General features: G+C 38.2%; 1 protein-coding gene across 1 annotated transcript in view; it reads left to right on the top strand.

Moving 5' to 3' along the window:
• CARMIL1 (capping protein regulator and myosin 1 linker 1) overlaps positions 1-18,760 on the top strand; it is a 308,343-nt gene that overhangs the window by 203,872 nt on the left and 85,711 nt on the right. Inside the window, exons 16-20 of the mRNA XM_052648705.1 lie at positions 1,638-1,742; positions 7,173-7,242; positions 13,172-13,253; positions 14,101-14,200; positions 14,303-14,357. Coding sequence (XP_052504665.1) covers positions 1,638-1,742; positions 7,173-7,242; positions 13,172-13,253; positions 14,101-14,200; positions 14,303-14,357 — 412 coding nt within the window. The remainder of the gene's footprint in view (positions 1-1,637; positions 1,743-7,172; positions 7,243-13,171; positions 13,254-14,100; positions 14,201-14,302; positions 14,358-18,760) is intronic.

Below are 18,760 nucleotides of genomic sequence, written 5' to 3' on the forward strand. Positions count from 1 at the left end.
GGAAAAAATCAGAATTAAACCTGCTTTCTTCTACAATTAAGTCTCATAAATAAGTTATTCTACATTTTAAAGTACTCATGGTGCCTTACTTTAACAGTGATGTAAATCTTTATGATAGCAAAAATATGCCGCAAGGACCTCAACCAGATATGATCAGAAACTGTAAAGTGTAGGAGATAAAACAATGGGAGAAGTTGAGAGTTTTCTTAGGTACTGTATTTCAAAGACCTTAGAGGGTAGTAGATTGACTGCCCCATCAACCCATGTATTTGAAGAGAGCTCATGAAACCATGCTTTAGTGGAGCTATGATAGACTGAGGAATTGGGTTAGAAATGATATTATAGACTATAAGGATCTTCATCTAATCAGCTCTTTTGAGTTCATAATACTGTGAATTCGGTGATGATTGGTTGTCAGTAGAGCTGTTAAGCTTATAGAGCGAAACTGTGCTAACAAATTGCCTTGTCTTCCAAATGAGAGGATGTGATTACACTGTTTAATACCCACTCCCTTACCTAGATGTAATCATAGGAAGCCCCTAGTAAATTATGTCAAAATTGCTGCATTTGCACTGAGTTGTAGATTGTTAGCCAGTCTGTTCATACTGTGGTTCACAGATAATTTCAGAAGTGTAACAGTCAGGATAGGTCAGGTTGTTCCAGTAACAAATGAAATTGTCGTGTTTTAAAACTTTCTCAAATATTGACTGGCTTCCTAGACCTCTGTGCATAAAATGTTGTTGAATAAGACATGGTTGAGCTAGACTTCTAGGATGGCTTCCTCCCTGATATAGTATGATTCCCTCACAGAATATGAATAGCTGTCATTAAATGAGTGTTGACAGTGCATCAGGCTAAGTGCTTTACTTAGTGAATCCTTTCAACAGTTCTGTAGGATGGAACAAAACAAGCTAAGCATTGATATTCCAATTTTGACTCTGGAATTTCATTTTTCTCAAACCCTCATATTGTGGTGTTGACTCTGTCTTCTTGTTGAGTTGTGTGATTTGATCCACTTCCCACTAGAATAGCAAGCAAGGGGATATTTTTGGAGGTTATAACCATTTCCTTTTGGAGTTTTGTCTTTTTTCTAATATTTGGCCTGAAATAATTAGATTTGTGGTGTGGCTATAAGAGCCGAGTAGGATATTTGTCATGCAGGCTTCTTGCCAATCAGACTTGACCTCCAGTCTCAATCTTGGCGCATCTGAGACCTCTACATCTGAAAATATCACCAAACACAGGTAGCGATCCTTAACAATCTGATGTCATCCAGTGGGAAGGCTCTTTAAACTGGTGAGAAATATGTGTCTTCTTTGACTTATTTCCTAAAAACTCAAATATGGAGTTTCCTAGAGATCTAGAAATAGAACTCAATGAGTTCCTTGGCTGTGAAGAATAGAAATAAAATGTTTTAAAATCTAATGACATTTCTTAACCTCTCTTACATCATTTTAAAAAATATACTGAATTTACTTTCAGACTTTTTTTTTTAACTTTTAAATTTCTACTGAGGATACAACTGATTCATGGATTATTTCACAGTGTCTGAATTACCAATGAATAATTTTGCCAATGTGGAAGTGGAGTGCGGAGATGAAAGTTTAAGTGTATGACTCTCATGATTTGTTTTTCAGGAAAGGAAAAGAAGTACCGCCATCTTTCAAGCAGTTTTTTAGTAGTTCTCTGGCTCTGATGCAGATCAACCTTTCAGGCACAAAACTGTCTCCTGAGCCCTTAAAGTGAGTGGTTAATTCATTTTCTCCAGAGCTTTTAAAGTTCAATTTGTTATTATGAATGTGTTTGAGGGAAGGGAAAAAAGACATACAATCCCAAGACAGTCAAGGCAGATGAAAATGCCTTTTACTTTGGGTCACAAAGGAAATCAAATTCTTTTCGAGTACATTGTGTGCTATTGATATTATTGCATCTTCTAGGGAAAAAAAAATCTTCTTTGATTTGTGACCTTGGCATTAGCCACTGATCTATAAAAGTGCTTCTGGGTACCACTGCCTTTATACTGACCTCTGTTCAGGCCATTTTAGGTCGATTCTTTTGTGAATTCTAAATATTTCTACTAACAATAATAATCAAACTATATGTACTTGTGTGTGCAACAGAACCAATTTTTAGGTGCTTTGCTTTCTGGATACCTGGGTATCTGTTTGGGTATTTTTACTTGGCAGGCAACTTATGTTATGGATCAATAGCCCCAGTGGACGAGTAGCAGTGAAGTTGAACTTTTAAGAATAATTTGTTATCCCTGAATTTCTGTTCACCATTGCCAGAAATAATGAAAAGGGCTGTAGAATCTAATTTCTCTTCGAACATATTTTCAATTTTAGTTACGAATACCTATATTATCAGTTATGTTCAAATGTGCACACAGATTTCTTCTTTCCCCACCTAACATGTAAATCAGCATTCAGTTTTCCCCTGTAATTTGTGTAAAATGTTAAAATCAATGTCTGCTATTCATTTTACTGAAAATTGTTTTCAAATTAATTTGTAAATTCTCTTTTTGAGAGCTGCGAAATTCTTGATTACAGTATTCTGCAAAGTGCTGTATGACTAAAACAACAGAGGCTTTGAGAAAGAGTTGATCTATAGCTAAGTGCTAAAAAAGAAATTCTGATGTTATAGCATGCCTTTTGAAAAATTAAAAAAAATTTTTTTAAGCTTTTTGTGTTGGGGTATAGGCCGGTTAACAATGTTGTGGTAGTAGTTTCAGGTGGACAGCAAAGGGACTCAGCCATACATATACATTGTTCTATTCTCCCGCAAACTCCCCTCCCATCTAGGCTGCCACATTACATTGAGCAGTGTTCCATGTACTATACAATAGATCCTTGCTGGTTATCCATTTTAAATATGGCAGTATGTACATGTCCATCCCAAATTCCCTAACTATCCTTTCCCACTACCCTTCTCCCTGGCCTTAAAAAAAAAAAAAAAAAAAAAAGGCAGAAAAAATGGTATCTGTATATTAGAGATCTCTAAATATAACAGCTGCAAATAGTAAAAAACCATGATTAGGCCATTTGTGTGGATATGAATAAAGCTATGAGAATCAATATTCTGAAGGGGAATCCCTTATAACTTAAAGACACTTACTCATTTGATTGACAGTGGGCTATGTACCGGCGGGTACTGAGTAGAAAGCAAAACCAGATTTGATATTATCATATCATATCAGCATGAAGTTAGCATATTCAAAGTGGTTTTAGTGATAGGTGCATGGTATACTAATTCTTTCAATGTTTTTGGTCCTGTAGAATATAGAGTAGTTCTTCATTGATCAGGGCAATTGATTTTATAGAATAATCTTCACCACAAGAACATGAATTTACTTGTACTTTATGATAAATATAGGCTTATAAACATTTAAAAGTTATTTATCAGTGTTAAATCTTGTGACCTCTTATTATTTATGTGAATGTTTAATAATAAATCAGTACAGGCAGACCTCAGAGATACTGCAGGGTTGTTTCCAGGTTCCTGCAATAAGGTGAATATCACAATAAAGTGAGTCACATGAGTTTTTGAGTTTCCTGGTGCATATAAAAGTTATGTTCATACTATACTGTGGTTTATTAAGTGTGCAGTAGCATTATGTCCAAAAAATGTCCATATCATAAATAAGAAACACTTTATTGCTAAAAAAGGCTAGCTATCATCTGAGCCATCAGTGAGTTGTAATCTTTTTGCTGGTGGAAGGATTGAAATATTGCGAGATGGGACACAGAGGCAAGAAGCAAGCAAACGCTATTTTAAAAAATGGCACCAGTAGATTGGCTTGACACAGGATTGCAGCAAACCTCCAATTTGCAAAAAACAAAAAAAAGAAAGAAAGCAGTATCTGTGAAGTGCATTATGAGGAGGTATGCCTATGGTCTCTTCAGGTTGTTTTACCCTGTAAAATTTTTAACATGAGGAAAAGGCTGATGGATGAAGATTCTATAAACAAAATTTCATATGTGCATTTAATGTGAAACTATAATTTGAAAAGAGGTGCTTGGGTTTACCTGTGAGAGGATGAGGATGGAAGGGAACTTGCAAAACACTGCCCTGAGCTGGATGCCGAACTGGGTGCATCCCCACAAACTGTCACCTGCCGTGTTGACAGCCGTGGGCAGGTGTCATGATCCCTATTTTACAGCTGAGGAAATCGAAGCTCAGAGAAGCCAAGTCCTTTGTCAAACTCACTGTCACAGGTTGGGTTTTTTGGGAAGCAGAGTTAGAGATGAAAATTCACCTGTAGGATTTTATTAGGAAATGATTTTGGAATCCCACCCGTGAGGTGCGGGGCGGGCGGGAAGGAGGTGGGATGGGACAGAGAGGAGGTTGAACTGGGGCTGCCACAGTGAAGCCCTCAGCCAGCCTGATGGGAGCTTTGTTGTTGGAATGACCCTGAGCTGGGTGAGGAGGCTAGGCCTTTATACCCCTGTGTTGATCAGTCCTTGGATACAGGCTGCTCTTGGAAGCAGATGTGACCTTGAGTGAGTCACTTTTCTGCAGCTGAGGCAGCTCGCAGAGAGGACCAGTGGTCGAGGGGGCTCTGGGGAGGAACACTGCAGAGTCCTCTACTCCAAGGAAGAACACAACTGTGAAAAAAAGCAGTTACTGTCTTTGAGCAACCACTGGCTCAGGCCTTTTCCTAAACCACATGGCATCCCTGTGTACCGGGTGGGTGTAGCGGGTAGTGGGGGGAGACTCTCATTTCTTACAGGATGGGGAATTCGTAGCCATAAGAAAGGTAAAGTAAGGCCCCTTCTCTTGAGAGTGACACTTTAAAGTTTGGACATGTCCATATTTTATAGAACTTCCCCACTTAACAGATCTTCCCCACTTTGACAGATCTGTCAAAAGCAATACAAAGAGAGTAATTAATTGCTTTTTTCACAGTTGTATTTTTCCTTGGAGGTTGTTTTCCATCCACATTAAAGTATTTTAAGGGGTTTTAAAGAAGAAGATGACACTGTTCCCCTTAGTGTTTCCTAAAATCTCCGGAAGAGAGTGGTTCTTGTGTGTCCCAAGCCTGCTCCCTGCTCCAGCATCGCTTAGGGAGGCACGCGGCCCCATTTACTGCTTATACTTCTTCTTTCACACCCTCTCCCCTGTCCCTTCTTCCCTGTACCACCCTCCCTCCCTGCCACGTGGTCCCCCTTCTGTCAACCCCATAGCCCTGGCCAAGTATTCTTACTAGAGCCATTAAAATGGAGGGATGTGCTACTCCAAAATTATAACTAGTATCACATATCCAGAGCTGTGGAGGTGAATTACCAATTCTTCTCTTAACCAGTTTTGCTCTAATAACCGAAGATCAAGAGGATCAAACCACAAAGGCAGTTTACACTGGGTTAAAAGTAACAACACGCCTTGTGATAAGAGTTTTCCCCAGTGCCTGCTATGCTTTGCTGTAGTTGCTCTCTTTTGCTTCATTTTACTAGGGACAGTTTCTGTGGGTTATTTATTTTCACTTGTCTCCTGAGTCGTTACCTCTTAATCAATGGCCTTCCATAGTTAAGTATGTTAAAGGACACCATTTATTTTCTTGGCCTTAACCTACATGTCAGAAATAGGGAGACTGTTCCCTCCATCTCAACATTATAATAATGCAGTGTTAAAATACGTGGCTAAGTCTTAGAAACTGCAAACTTAGAAATGGAGGGACCTCTTTGGTACTGTCCTCTCCCTTTTGCTGATGAGAACTCGAGGCACAGAAATGAAAGTCATGTCCTTCAGGCCACCTTAGTGATAGGGTCGAGACCCAAGGACTGGCCTTTTGGTTTCTAGTGCCTCGACACTGCCCCCAAGAACGGGAGAGAAGTTCCTTCTGAGGAAAAGAGAAACACTTGAAGAAGTGATTGAACAGAGAGGCATACCCACAGATGAGATGTGCCCAGCCCTTTTTCACAGGACAGTGTTTGAGAAGAAGGGCCAGTGAACTGGATTAAAGGAATAAAGAGGCACACACTCCCTTCAGCCTTCTTACCCACAGGGGTTGTTTTCATAGCTGGAAGTAGCCAAGTTCTGGGGCTCTGCCCACCTCAGGAACTTTCTCTCTCAGAGGATGAGGCCAGAGAATCACTAAAGGGGGAAAATCTCAGATACTCTAACATGAAATCATCTCCTACCTTCTCACCTCCTCCTCCCCTGGGGTGTTTTTGAGTCACTGGAACACTGATAATGGGTAGTCATCACCCCCAGGTGGCAGTTGCCTTGGTTCTGCCCTCTAGTCACCCCCAGGTGACAAATGCCCTCTAGCATTTACGACTGTCCACCTTGCGTTATGGTCATTCATACACACATTTGTTTCCTTTGCTTGAGAGTGGAACCCCTCTCATACTCATTTTTCAGCTTCTCACCAGGCCTCGTTGAGGGTCTCTCCTGCTTTTGGTGTAATTAATGGAAGTGGGTGCATGTGTGAAATTTTTCTGTCAAGCCTATTCAGTGGTGTTGGGTTTTATTGAACTGACTTGTGAAAGTGGAATCAATTCATCCTCTTACTTAATGAGATCCACAGGATATGTCCAATCTCCTCCATAAGCAAATAAGAAACTTCTTTGGGGTTTATCCTGTGACCAGCTAGTAGAATAGACAGGATCCTGTTCTCAAAGTCAAGGCTTGCACCTTATCTCCCATGCCTTTACACCCTTACCCATCCCACCTCTGTATGTCCTTTCATCAACTCATCCAGTATGATTTCACATCCCGGAATACTGTAGAGCCTGCCTTCCCCATTAACATAACACTTAGGGAAACCGAGCTTCACTTTGCTATTCTAATAACAACTGCCTACGAATATTCTAAACATAATTAAAGGTGTTCTCAAGCAGATGCGGGGGGGGGGTATTTATCTGTGATGAACACAGTTTAATTTCAGTGTGCAATTAGGAGCACTGTTGGTTTATTTGCATAGCAATGAATAGCAACCCTGTCGGGTTTTGCATTTATAAGGGACCTGCTCCATGTCAGATGGGAGAGTGTGACTGTCATTATTATCAGGGCTGTCAGTGGACATGCAGTTGGCATTTTGAAAAGTGAGATGGTGCTTGGCGCTTGACCCATTATGATTCAGAAAAGTCCTTCTTTCTCTGGGCTTTGTTCAGTGTGCTTACAGGACAATGTGTGGAATTTTTATCTAATGTGTGTGTGTTTCCTCCTCCCAGAGCACTGTTATTGGGCCTGGCTTCTAATCATAACTTGAAGGGAGTTTCTCTTGATCTCAGCAACTGTGAGGTAAGAGCACCTTTAGACTATGTCCTGGAATAGATAATAGTCTGTAAATTGCTTTGCCTTTTTCTTGGAAAAAGGGTAATTCTGTGACTCCAGAGGGTATATACGAAATAGGAAAATACACTTTATACAAGTTTCTGATGTTCTGTGTTTTGTGAGTTTTATCTACAAACGGTTATGGAACACTATTCAGAAAGCACTCAAATGTGCTTTTAATGACCTTTTATCCCTCCCCTTCTTGCCAGTTGTTTAAGTATTTTGTGATGACGCTTTGAGTTAACAAGCATTAAACTAGCTTTACCATCAAGAGAAGTAGGCCGTGAAGCATTCCTCATGGAGGCCAGATGGGTACAGCCTAACTTGGACTTGGAGAATATGAAAGGGAAGGTTTTTGGTCATTAATTTTGCTTTTTAATATCTTGATTTTAAAACAGGAAAATTAAGGTGCTTATCAAAATTATAACAATTCCAACACTTTTTCTATCCAGCTACACACAGAGGAGAATTGAGGCTAAAAGCTTCTTACATTTTTAGAGTGTACCTGAACTTTGCACTGTCTTGAAACTTTTAGTTTGTGTGGAAATCAGCAAGAAAATACCTCAGGACAGACTGTCCAGCCTCTTCAGAGCCACACTTTACCTACCATGTCGAACTTGGTGTCTTTTCTCAGGACTAGAGATGTAAGGCTCTTCATTCCTCTTCTTGGGTTTTTATGCCCACTCTTCTCTCTTCCCAGTACATTCCTGCCATGTCGCTCTTCTTCCCCAAGGCTCCTCTTTCTTTGAGGATCTAGTTCAGGTCCAGCCTCCTCTGTAGCTGCATCAGACGCGTACTAGTCAATCCTGGTTTGGCCATAACTAGCAATGCAGTCCTGAGTGAATTAGTTGATAGCACTACCTCTCAATTTCTGTGTCTGAAATGAAGACAATATTTATGCCTCTCCTAGTAGGTTGTTATGAGGTTTAAAGAGCTCTTTGAAATATGCTCCTTAGAACATCTGGTTCCTATGAAGGTTGCTCACTATTGTTGCTTATCTATCTGTAAATTTCTTCCTTGACTGCTTCAGCACTTTGGGGTCTTATTTTTTTCCAAATTGCTCGTACTTAATGATGGTGACATGCATTTGGACGCTGAGCAACATAGTGCCTTGTACAGTTATGAAACTAGCTCCTGTATGCTTTCCCAGCTAGGTGGTGACTTTCTAGATGGCAGTATTTGTATCTTACTTTGTTTTTCCCTTAGCTGCTAACAAAATGCTGAGCACCAAGCCAACTCCACATTGAAGATTAATGCTTTCCCTCTCTGAAAATTCTAGAAACTGACAAGTCTGAAATCAGCCATATAAATTGTTAGTGCAGGATATATATATATTTTTTTTAACAATTTTGAGCTGGGGTGAATGCCAACTGTGTGTGATTTACTAGTCTTTTTGTCTGTTGGGGTGAAAAGAAGAAAAAATCCTAAAAATCTAACTTGGTATTGTGAAATTTTCATGTTTAAGTCTGTGTGCTCTTTTGTTTGAAAGACATACCATAAAACAGAAACCATCTCTGGTAGTATGAATTAATTATTTCCCAGCACTTTATTAAGGCATGCCAATAATAAAATTTTTTTTGAAGGAAGGAATAAGAACAACGGGGATGGAAAGGGTTATTCTATCAAATAAAAAACAACTTGTATAATGTTGGTTGCTCTGTTAGGTTAAAATACTGAATTGGCAATGACTCATATGCTTTGCTATCCTGATTAAAGTTCATGATTGCTACCAATACAACATCATTCATTTAATTCTGTGATTAAAACTGGAAAGGACATAAGTGATCATTGGATTCCCATGCTTACAGATGAGGAAACTGAGGTCTAAAGAAGCTGAAATAATCCAACTCACTAATGGCAGAGTTCTAATGAAACTATGCCTTCCTGATTATTGTTAACACTAGTAATTTTTAGAATATTATGTGCTTAGGCATTTTCTTCTCAAATAAGTTGATAGGTATCACACGAATGAAGAACACTGTGTTAGATTGTTACACAGCTTGTTTAAACTTCTTTGTGATCCTATTGGAAATAACTTTCAAAGACAGCAGTATTTGGTGAACCGTATAAAACTGACAGTTTTGTAAGTCAAAAATGGCAAACTCTTGGCAGCTTCATATGGATCCACCAAATGGCTAGTAACCTTTTTTCATTTATATTTTTTTCTTATTAAGGCAAGAATCAGATACTGATGGTAGAATTGGCTATTATTTTGATGATAATTCTACCTTCATTTTGGCCATTCATTTATGAATTATGTGATAAAATTGTTGTAGCCACATGTTCCGGGAAACAAACTCACTCAGAAGGACAATGCAGATAGTGGAATGCAGCTTATTATACCGGTGGGTCCAAGGCAGAGTCTCCTCTTAGCCAAGGACCCCAACCAGTTTTTGTGAAAACCTTATATACTCTTAAGTGTACGTGCCCAAACCCACCTCCCCAAATTCCCTGAAACTAGTCTGAACAAAGGAAAAGAAAGATACAATCAAAGTTAACCCATGATTCATATGCCTTAAGCCTAGGTAGTTAACAGTGGACAATTACCAATAGGCCTGTGATCATACCCTAATAAGCATCATAGAATTTATGATTCTATTCGGTTACACAGATAATTAGGGTATTCTTTTAGGTGATGGAGAGTCCAGGTACGAGCCCTTGGGCTCTTCCATTCAGGGGGTCTGGTTTTCCAGTTGGTATGTCGTTTCCATAGATACTGGGCATAGCTCAAAGTCCACAGTCTCGCCCAAGATGGAGTCCTGCTTTCAAGATGGAGCCTGTTCTGTCTGTTTCCTCCTTCAAAATGATGCTACTGGCATGAGGACCCATTAATACTGCCTTAGTGTCATGTTCTTCCACTGTCTTATAGCTTGAATCATCGTACTGGTGACCATGTTTGTCAAGTCACATGTTATATTGCTTCTTACAGTGGTTAATGAAACACAAAATTACAGCTGACATTCAAACAACACGGATTTGAACTGCCTGGATTCACTTATACATGACTTTTTTCCACTGAATACCTATTACAGTACTACATAATGGTTGGTTGAATCTGCACATGGGGAAGGAACCTTGGATATCGAGGGTCATCTGTAAAGTTTGTACTTGATTTTTTGATTGTGTGGAGGGTTGGTTCCCTTAAGTCCCCTCATCCCCCAAGTTGTTCAAGGGTCAGTTGTGCGTATCTCTCTTGAAAGTGAAAGTCATTCCATCATATCTGATTCTACGACCCCATGGACTTCTCCAGGGAATTCTCCAGGCCAGAATACTGGAGTGGGTAGCTGTTCCCTTCTTCCCAACCCTGGGATTGAACCCAGGTCTCCTGCACTGCAGGCAGATTCTTTATCCGTTGAACTACCAGGGAAGCCCCTATATATTTCTCTTAGGTTATATCTCTGAAACCGTAATTTATATATCCCTAGGTTCTAAATTACCCTTTGGCATTGCACCCAGCCAGCAAGGATATATTGAACTGATCACGTCAAACCACATTTTGTCCTTGGAGAATCCTGCAATATTCCCAGTTTTATGTGAGGAAATTTCCCAAGATTGAAGTTATTTTTTTCATTAAAAATAAAACCCCTGGAGAAGAAAAGTGACAAATAACAGGGGGGCGGTATTTTACATTTAAATCTGTAATATTCACCACCTGTTTTTAAATGGCAAGTGTTCTTAAGGAAAGAATATGAATTATTAAAAGTTCTCTAGATTTTAGTTTACCTTGCTTCTGTCCCCATTATGAATGTTTTTGTATTAGAACTATTCACTTAGAACTATGAGTAACAGCTGAAATATTCCTCCTTCCTTGAGACCACACTTCTCTCTTGAAAGAAATGTGATTTTATTTTTAACATTTTAAAAAGTATTGAGTGATTCGGTTACATTTACTCCTTTTTGATCTTGCATTCTTTTATGCAGTGCTAGTGTGTGGGATCCAAATGAGGGTAATTTAAAAACCAGCTTTACATGCATACATGCAGACATAGCCTCTAATTATGCAAATTCATTTAAAAGGATTTTCATTTACAGTAATGGAAAAGCTTTTACTGTTTTGGGAAAGCTTTAAGCTTTGGGGGAATTTTAGGCATCTAATAACCTGTGAATTCAATCGAATGTTCTTGGTAACTGAAGATCAGTTATTTTCTTATTTAAGTTTTGGATTTTTGTTTTGGGAGTATATTTTAGTTGCAGTGTTTTTTTCTCACTCTGCTTTTTTCTGTTGAGTGTTGATAGAGACTTCTGCTTCTCTGTTCTTATTCTGCTTACTGCTGATAACATTTTTTGTTTGTTTTTTCTCCTTGGGCTTTCCTTAGCTTGGCCACTGTGTAAGTACTTCATGAATCAATAAATTAGGATATGTTGACATTTTAGTACTGAAAAATGTTAGTATTATGGGTTTATGCTACAAATATCAGTTAGGAGTATTTGTAAACTAAACAGAGTTGAGCACTGAAATCTCTCAGCCTCATCCTATTTTCTGTTTTCACAAATGGAATATTTTTTCTATATATTATAAGAAGTAGAGATTTTCTTGTAGAAGTTTGACTTTTCAACAGAGAAATCATTAACAGCAAATAATGAAATTGTAAAGACTTACGCTTATCTTCTCAAAAGCATAAATTTTTCATGTTTTGAAAAGCAGATTATGCTCCTTTGAAGTGTTTGCCTAAATTGTTTCTTGCTTTAATATCGATATGGTCTACATATAATGCTCACTGCGACTTGAAGCAGTGTTTCTTAAGTCTATTTGTGAAGAACCTGGTGGTGGTTGTTTTTTAATTTCCACTCTATCATAAGCCAATACTTTGGCAAAAAATATAATAAAAATAGCCATAGTTCTACCCACTGGGTTCACAACCCTTCAGCTGTGGAGCTGGTTGGTCTTGGTTTCCTTGGGGGGTGTAGACCAGCCTCCAGGGAGGTCGGCCTCTGTGTGACACTCCTCTTCAGAGCTCACATCAGGCATCTCACAGTGATCTGCCGTCACCTGAAAAAATAGAAAAGATTGAATGTAAAGACTCCCGCTAAAAAAACTGAATAAAGTGATCCCAAAGATCTGTGCAAAATTCTGCTTATCATATAAGCAGCCAGGGAAATTGGCAGGTTTTGGTCCAGAGTTCCACAGACATATTGCATCTAAAATAGTGAAATAAGGATTCTTTAAATTTTTACATCAAAATGTGAACAAGTAGAAAGTGTTATCAATTTGGTATAGAATCTTAAAATAAAATTTCATTTTCTTAAGTGACTAGAGAAACTACCATGTCCTTTGGCCCATAGTAGGTTCCCAATAAATGATAGTTTCTCTTATTAGATCAGAAGTTTCCTGAACAGAGGGTCACAGCTTGGAAAACTGCACCCTGCACAATGTTTTAACACGTAGTAAGAACTCAGATAGTTGCTGAATGGGAAACAAAAAGATATTCTGACCTTGGTAAAATGTGCTTTTGGTTTTGGGGAAAAAGATGAAAATGACTTTTTAGGTTTTTATGGTCTCCTTCAGTTGTTTTGCTGCTACGTGATGGAGAGTTATATCTGAAATCTGTAATAATCAGATATAACAGTAGTGATTTCTCACGTATAACGGTATCGTTAGATTTCCAAAAGTCAGAAATGGAGAAAATTCTTGTGAGTTGACGGAGACTGTTTTGCCTGTGGTGATGCAGGGTGATCTCTGTCTTCTGTTTCTTTCTCTAATGATTTTCAGATTTATGTGGAATGGGACATCGTGACTAGTGGTTGGCCCTTTGCATTGATGATATTTTTTTTAAGTTGATAAGTTTTCTCTTTTTCTTTGGTGCTAAATTCAAGGCTATCTCTCCTATTTTTAATTTTTTGGTTTTACCCTTCCAGTAGGTGACCACTTTCCCCTGTTTGGTTTGTGTTTCTCTAGCTGAGATCTGGAGGTGCGCAGGTACTAGAAGGCTGCATTGCTGAAATCCACAACATCAGCAGCCTAGACATCTCCGATAATGGTAAGTCAGAAATTAGAGAAGAAAACACATAGAAATATTATCTGAAGGAAGTTAGTAAAGGCAAAATAGTCTAATCCAATCTAGACACCTTAATAAAACTGATATTTCACTCCTTGATTAGAGGACTATTTTTTCTTTTTCCACGATTTTTATAAATACTTTTTTCATGATAACTATAGCATTTATGTTTTAAGAGAGTATATTTATGGAATAATTTCATGTCAAAGTCTTGTTTGTTTCATGGCCAAAAAGTGAACAGTCTATGCAGTAAAACAATTTAGTTAAAAAAAAAAAAAGATCAGCAATATATTGATAACAATCTGAGTACAACCTTTTTGTGTTGGACTTGGTAGTAATAAAATTGAGGCCTTATTTATTTATACAAAAACCTGTTTCATTAGCTTTATTTCTACTGGTTATAGTAGTATGTGAGTATGAACCTGCAAAGACAAGCATGCTGTATGAATTTGTATAGACAACTTTATCTGCAGTCACCTCCCAGTGAACAGTATGTCAGAATCTTCTCTCACAAAGGTGTGGGGAGAGATGAAACTTTCTACTGTCATGTATCACCATTCCTTACTGACTTTATTTAGCCCCTGGTTGCATAAGAGATTTAGATATGTCTTTGTGGAGAATGAATTTATCCCTGTGAAATAATAGGACATAAAAAGAAGGCAAAAAGTTCCTTTGGTGGGGGGTGGGGGGGAGGAGATTAGAATCCCAGGGATTTCAGGACAGTACCGAAAGTCATCTAACTGCCTTGCACCTTTGTTTAATTGTGTCCCTCTGAGAATTTATTTATCCACATGTGTGTTGATTTTCCATTTACTCTGATTCTTTCCAGGTTTGGAATCTGACCTATCTACCTTAATAGTGTGGCTCAGTAAAAACAGATCAATACAACACCTGGCGTTAGGCAAAAATTTTAATAATATGAAATCCAAGTAAGAGTTTTTTGCATTTTTTATATGACAATGATGAAAATAACCAGCCCCCTGAAAGCTTTTGATTTGATTCCACTGTTCACATCTTTAAAATCTCTTTAGAAATCTGACACCTGTGTTGGACAGCTTAGTACAGATGATTCAAGATGAAGAATCAGTGAGTATTATTTTCAACACTTTTGCCTAAAACCTTTCTTTCTGTTGCTGTTCTTACTAATTTTGTCCAGTGGGTTAGTGCTAATATGCTTTCAGATAATTTTATCTCTGCATACATTTTTTATTATTTTTTAAATGCAGTAAATATTCATGTTTTAGCACAGTTATAGAGTATACTTAAATTTACTTACTTTTCACTTTATTCAACTAATCACTAATTAAAGGAAGATTGAAACTAATAGGTGAAAATAAATATACATTTACTCCTAAGCCCATCTTTCAATAAGCTGTATTACTTAACTAGCTTCAGCTAATACACTAATCTGCAGGTATGAATTTTACTCTCTAGTTGACTTTATGACTTAATCTCATGCTGAGAAACATCATATTGCTAATTTGAATTTCATCCAGTAATTGTGCAGAATTATAAGAGACTAAGAAAGTTGTTCCGAAAAAAAAAAAAAAAAAGTTCCGCGTCTTAAATTATGTCTGGAGCTCTAATAATCCTTATATTTTTATCCCCTTTAATTTTTCCTGGCTAAGACTTGGTTCATGGTAAAGAAATTTAATTTCAAGTAGTATCCTATTTTGCTACCCTTAGACAGGCATAAGAAAAGATATTTTCTGGACCAAGTGAGAAGCACTCTACCGTTAATTCCTTTCATTGAAACCTAGTGTATCACGCCTTGTGTTTTACTGATGCTCTTTAACATTTTGTCCATTTCCTATCTTGGTCCTCAGCCACCAAAGAGCTTACATGGTTCCTCAAATCCAAATCAATTTGTATAATAAAGATTCATATTATTTGTTGCTTTTGTAGGTCATAGAAGTAATTTCCTATGTTAATCATGTGAGATGTGTCACATTTTTTTAAAGTATGATTTTCCCTTTTGAATTTGTATAGGGTAATAGCAAATTCTGCTGAAACTGTAAGCTAAGTTTTCAGAGAAAGCCATGGGGTCGGGAGAGATGGAGGCGGGTGCTTTTCCTTGCCTGCCTTTGCCCGTATCTCTTTGTTGGGGCTCTGATCTGGAGGGCAGGAGAAAATTGTGCTGTCACTGTGTGGATGTAATTTCCAACCTGTGGGCTAGAAATGAAACTCATTGTTACTTAATGAATTCAAGCACTGCTCTGTGTCCTCATTTGCCAATAGGCCCTATATTTTGTTACTGTTATACGGGGTTATTAAAGTTAAAGTCATAATTAGAATGTAATTTATACTTTTCAGAATTTATGCAGTTTGTTTTACATATTAATTTGACTTTCTACCACCTTGCTGTATTTGAGATTTTGATTTCCCAAAGTTGGCCCAGTTTTGAAAGATTGGAGAAGCCAGTATTGCAGAATCTACAGAATCGTGTTTAATAATCATTCCCAAATATTTGTTTCTTAGCACATATTTTAGGAAAATTTATGTTAATTTCATGTTTTGCTTATTACACAAGGGTCTTTAAATTCTGTTCCTATAATTTTCAAAGTCTCTTACTCAAAGATAATCTTGATATTTAAAGCACACCTAAAAACATATTTGCAGATGGTAAAGTTTGATATATAAATGTGAATTCTGTCAAGTTATAAATTTGAGAAATGTGCTGCTAATAACATACAGTGAAAAGCCTTTTATGTTCATGTCATAGAAAAGTAGGTGGCTTTTTCAAAAAGCAATTACCTTCTTTTTTTTTTCTCCTACTTCAGAATCAGTAATGTTCAAAACAATTTGAAATGATTAGGAGTTAAATCTTGTGACTATAAAAATTCCACCCATGACTGGCACCACTGGGCTGATTTTTTTTTAAGGTCTTTATATACAAAAAGGAAACTTTTTGCTTTTTACGTTGTGACCTTGTGTCTGTAGAGCTTGTTCTTAAACAGCCCATGGAATACTTCATTCGCCCAGTATTGCACATTATGTTCACTTGGAAAATCCAGACATACAGGTTCCAGTGTCGCCTTCAACTCTAGACAGTGGTTGTCAGGCTGCAGCAACCACAGTCAAGGGATAGTAACATTGAGGGGCCAAGATGACAGAGACTTTTGTTTTGAAGTATTACATACAAACCTATGCTATGACCAATAGAACAGTATGTGTTTGTCCTGGGAGTGCCTATCGCAAGGAGACATACTGTCAGATTAAGCATGTTCAGCTCTGAACAGGAACAGTAAGATTTCAAGTAATCATGTTACCTGGAAGTGCAGTAAATCAAGAAGGGATGACCTTATAAATATGCATGCAATTCTGGCTGTTCTATTCACATTAATGACTCTGCCTATTATTTTTAAGTGTTAACTGGGGTGTATTAGAGTTTGAATATAGTACTGGAAGTGGTGCTCAGCAGCTTGGAGACTTGGCAGCTTTCCAGTATTAGGAAGAAGCTGTAATATATCATTTCTGCAGGAGTTGAATAGAGCTCATTGAAATGATGGGATTACAGCTTTTTATTAAAACACCATTGCTTACATTTTCATTTAAAATATGAAGTTTCCCGAGTCTGAAGCATTTTTTGTTAAGTTTCTTCTATCTACTTGAACGTAGAATCTTAAGAAAATTGAAGCCACCTCCCTAAGCCAACCTGAGTCTAAGATTATTCAGGCTTTGGGGCTGAGATTTCAATTGCCTTAGCACTTACTATGTCATTTAACTTGAAAAAAATTGATTCTAACTAATATTAATATCTTTTGATTTTAATATAGATATATTATATTTAGAAAATATGGTCAAATTTTGATAATAAGGACAATCAGAAATTTTGATAATAAGTACAGTCACTCGGGAAAAGTGTAATCAAATGGATAATGCCAGTTTGTAAATGTATGAGTCTTTAAACTGTCGACACTGTCTTCCTGCCTCCTGGGCCTTTCTGTAGATGTGCCTTGAACATGTGCTCTATTAGAAGTCAGGGGCTTCCCAGGTGGCACAGTGGTTAAGAATCTACTTGCCAGTTCAGGAGATGAAAGAGACCTGGGTTTGATCCCTGGGTTGGGAAGATTCCCCTGAAGGAGGGAATGGCAACCTACTCTGGTATTCTTGCCTAGAACATTCCATGGACAGAGGAGCCTGGCGGACTATAGTCCATGGGGTTGCGAGAGTCAGACACAACTGAGCATACATGCATGGGAATCAGTGTTTATTGGTTGAATGGACGTGAATACACCCCAGGATTTGTGGTGGGGGATCCTACAGACCACCCAGGCACATCTTGATAACCCAAGTCCCATGGGCCACCATGGAACCTGGTCATAGACGATCCTAGAAGCTGCTTCCCAGTAATGTCAGAACTGCTTATGGAATTAGGATATTGAATTGTTGAGTATAGTGGGGCCAACCTAGACTACCTCAAGCAACCCAGAAGACATCCAGATCCCCAGGGAAGTCTTAGTTCTGACTTTTAGAGCAACACTGGTTTTAAGTCCAGAAGTCCTCACCATCTCATTAATTCAATTATGGCTGAAGGACTGGATTGAGAATTTAAATGCCCACAGTTCTAGGAAGGTGATATAAACAAGTAAGTGTGAGCAGGGTGTAAGTAGGGAGCACCTTTCTTTTTTCTTTTTTGGTCATATTCCATGCAGACCACGCAAAACCTGCCTCCAGGCTGAGTGGCTTTTGTGCTCAGTAGCTAAGTCGTGTTTGACTGTTTGCAGCCCTGTGGATTGTAGCCCACCAGGCTCCTCTGTCCTTGGGATTTCCCAGGCCAGAATACTGGAACGAGTTGCCATTTCCTTCTCCAAGTTGCCATCTTCCTGACCCAGGGATCGAACCTGCATCTCCTGCACTGCAGGCAAATTCTTTACCATTAAGCCACCTGGGAAGCCCCAAGTGGCTTTTAGTCTATGGCTTAAATGGACAATGAGTGGTCATTATACAGCTTATGGTAATGAAAAAGTCACATACGTTTGACTTTTTTTAAAAAATTGTAGATATGCTTTTTGATTGGATCTTATAAGAAAAGCTAACAGGGAACATCAAAAAGATGCAGGAAAAGCCAACAGAGGCTTTGTGTTGTGAGAAGTTAAAAACACAGAATCGGCAAACAGACTGGTTCCTGTTCAGCTACTTTCTGTGTGACCTTGGTTGAGTCACTTAATCTTTCTATTTCTTATTTGAGAATAAGGGTAATAATACCTAATATAATATTGGGCTTCCCATGTGGTACTAGTGGTAAAGAATCCGCTTGCCAATGAAGGAGATGTAAGAGACGTGGGTTCGATCCCTGGGTCAAGAAGATCCCCTGGAGGAGGGCATGGCAACCCACTCCAGTATTCTTGCCTGGAGAATCCCATGGACAGAAGAGCCTGTCAGTCTACAGTCCATAGAGTCACAAAGAGTTGGGCACGACTGAAGTGATGTTGCATGCATAATACCTAAGTATTGGATTATTGGGTTGATTAAATGAGTAAACACAT

The sequence above is a fragment of the Budorcas taxicolor genome, chromosome 11 (genome assembly GCF_023091745.1).
Source record: "Budorcas taxicolor isolate Tak-1 chromosome 11, Takin1.1, whole genome shotgun sequence".
Taxonomy (NCBI): Eukaryota; Metazoa; Chordata; class Mammalia; order Artiodactyla; family Bovidae; genus Budorcas; species Budorcas taxicolor.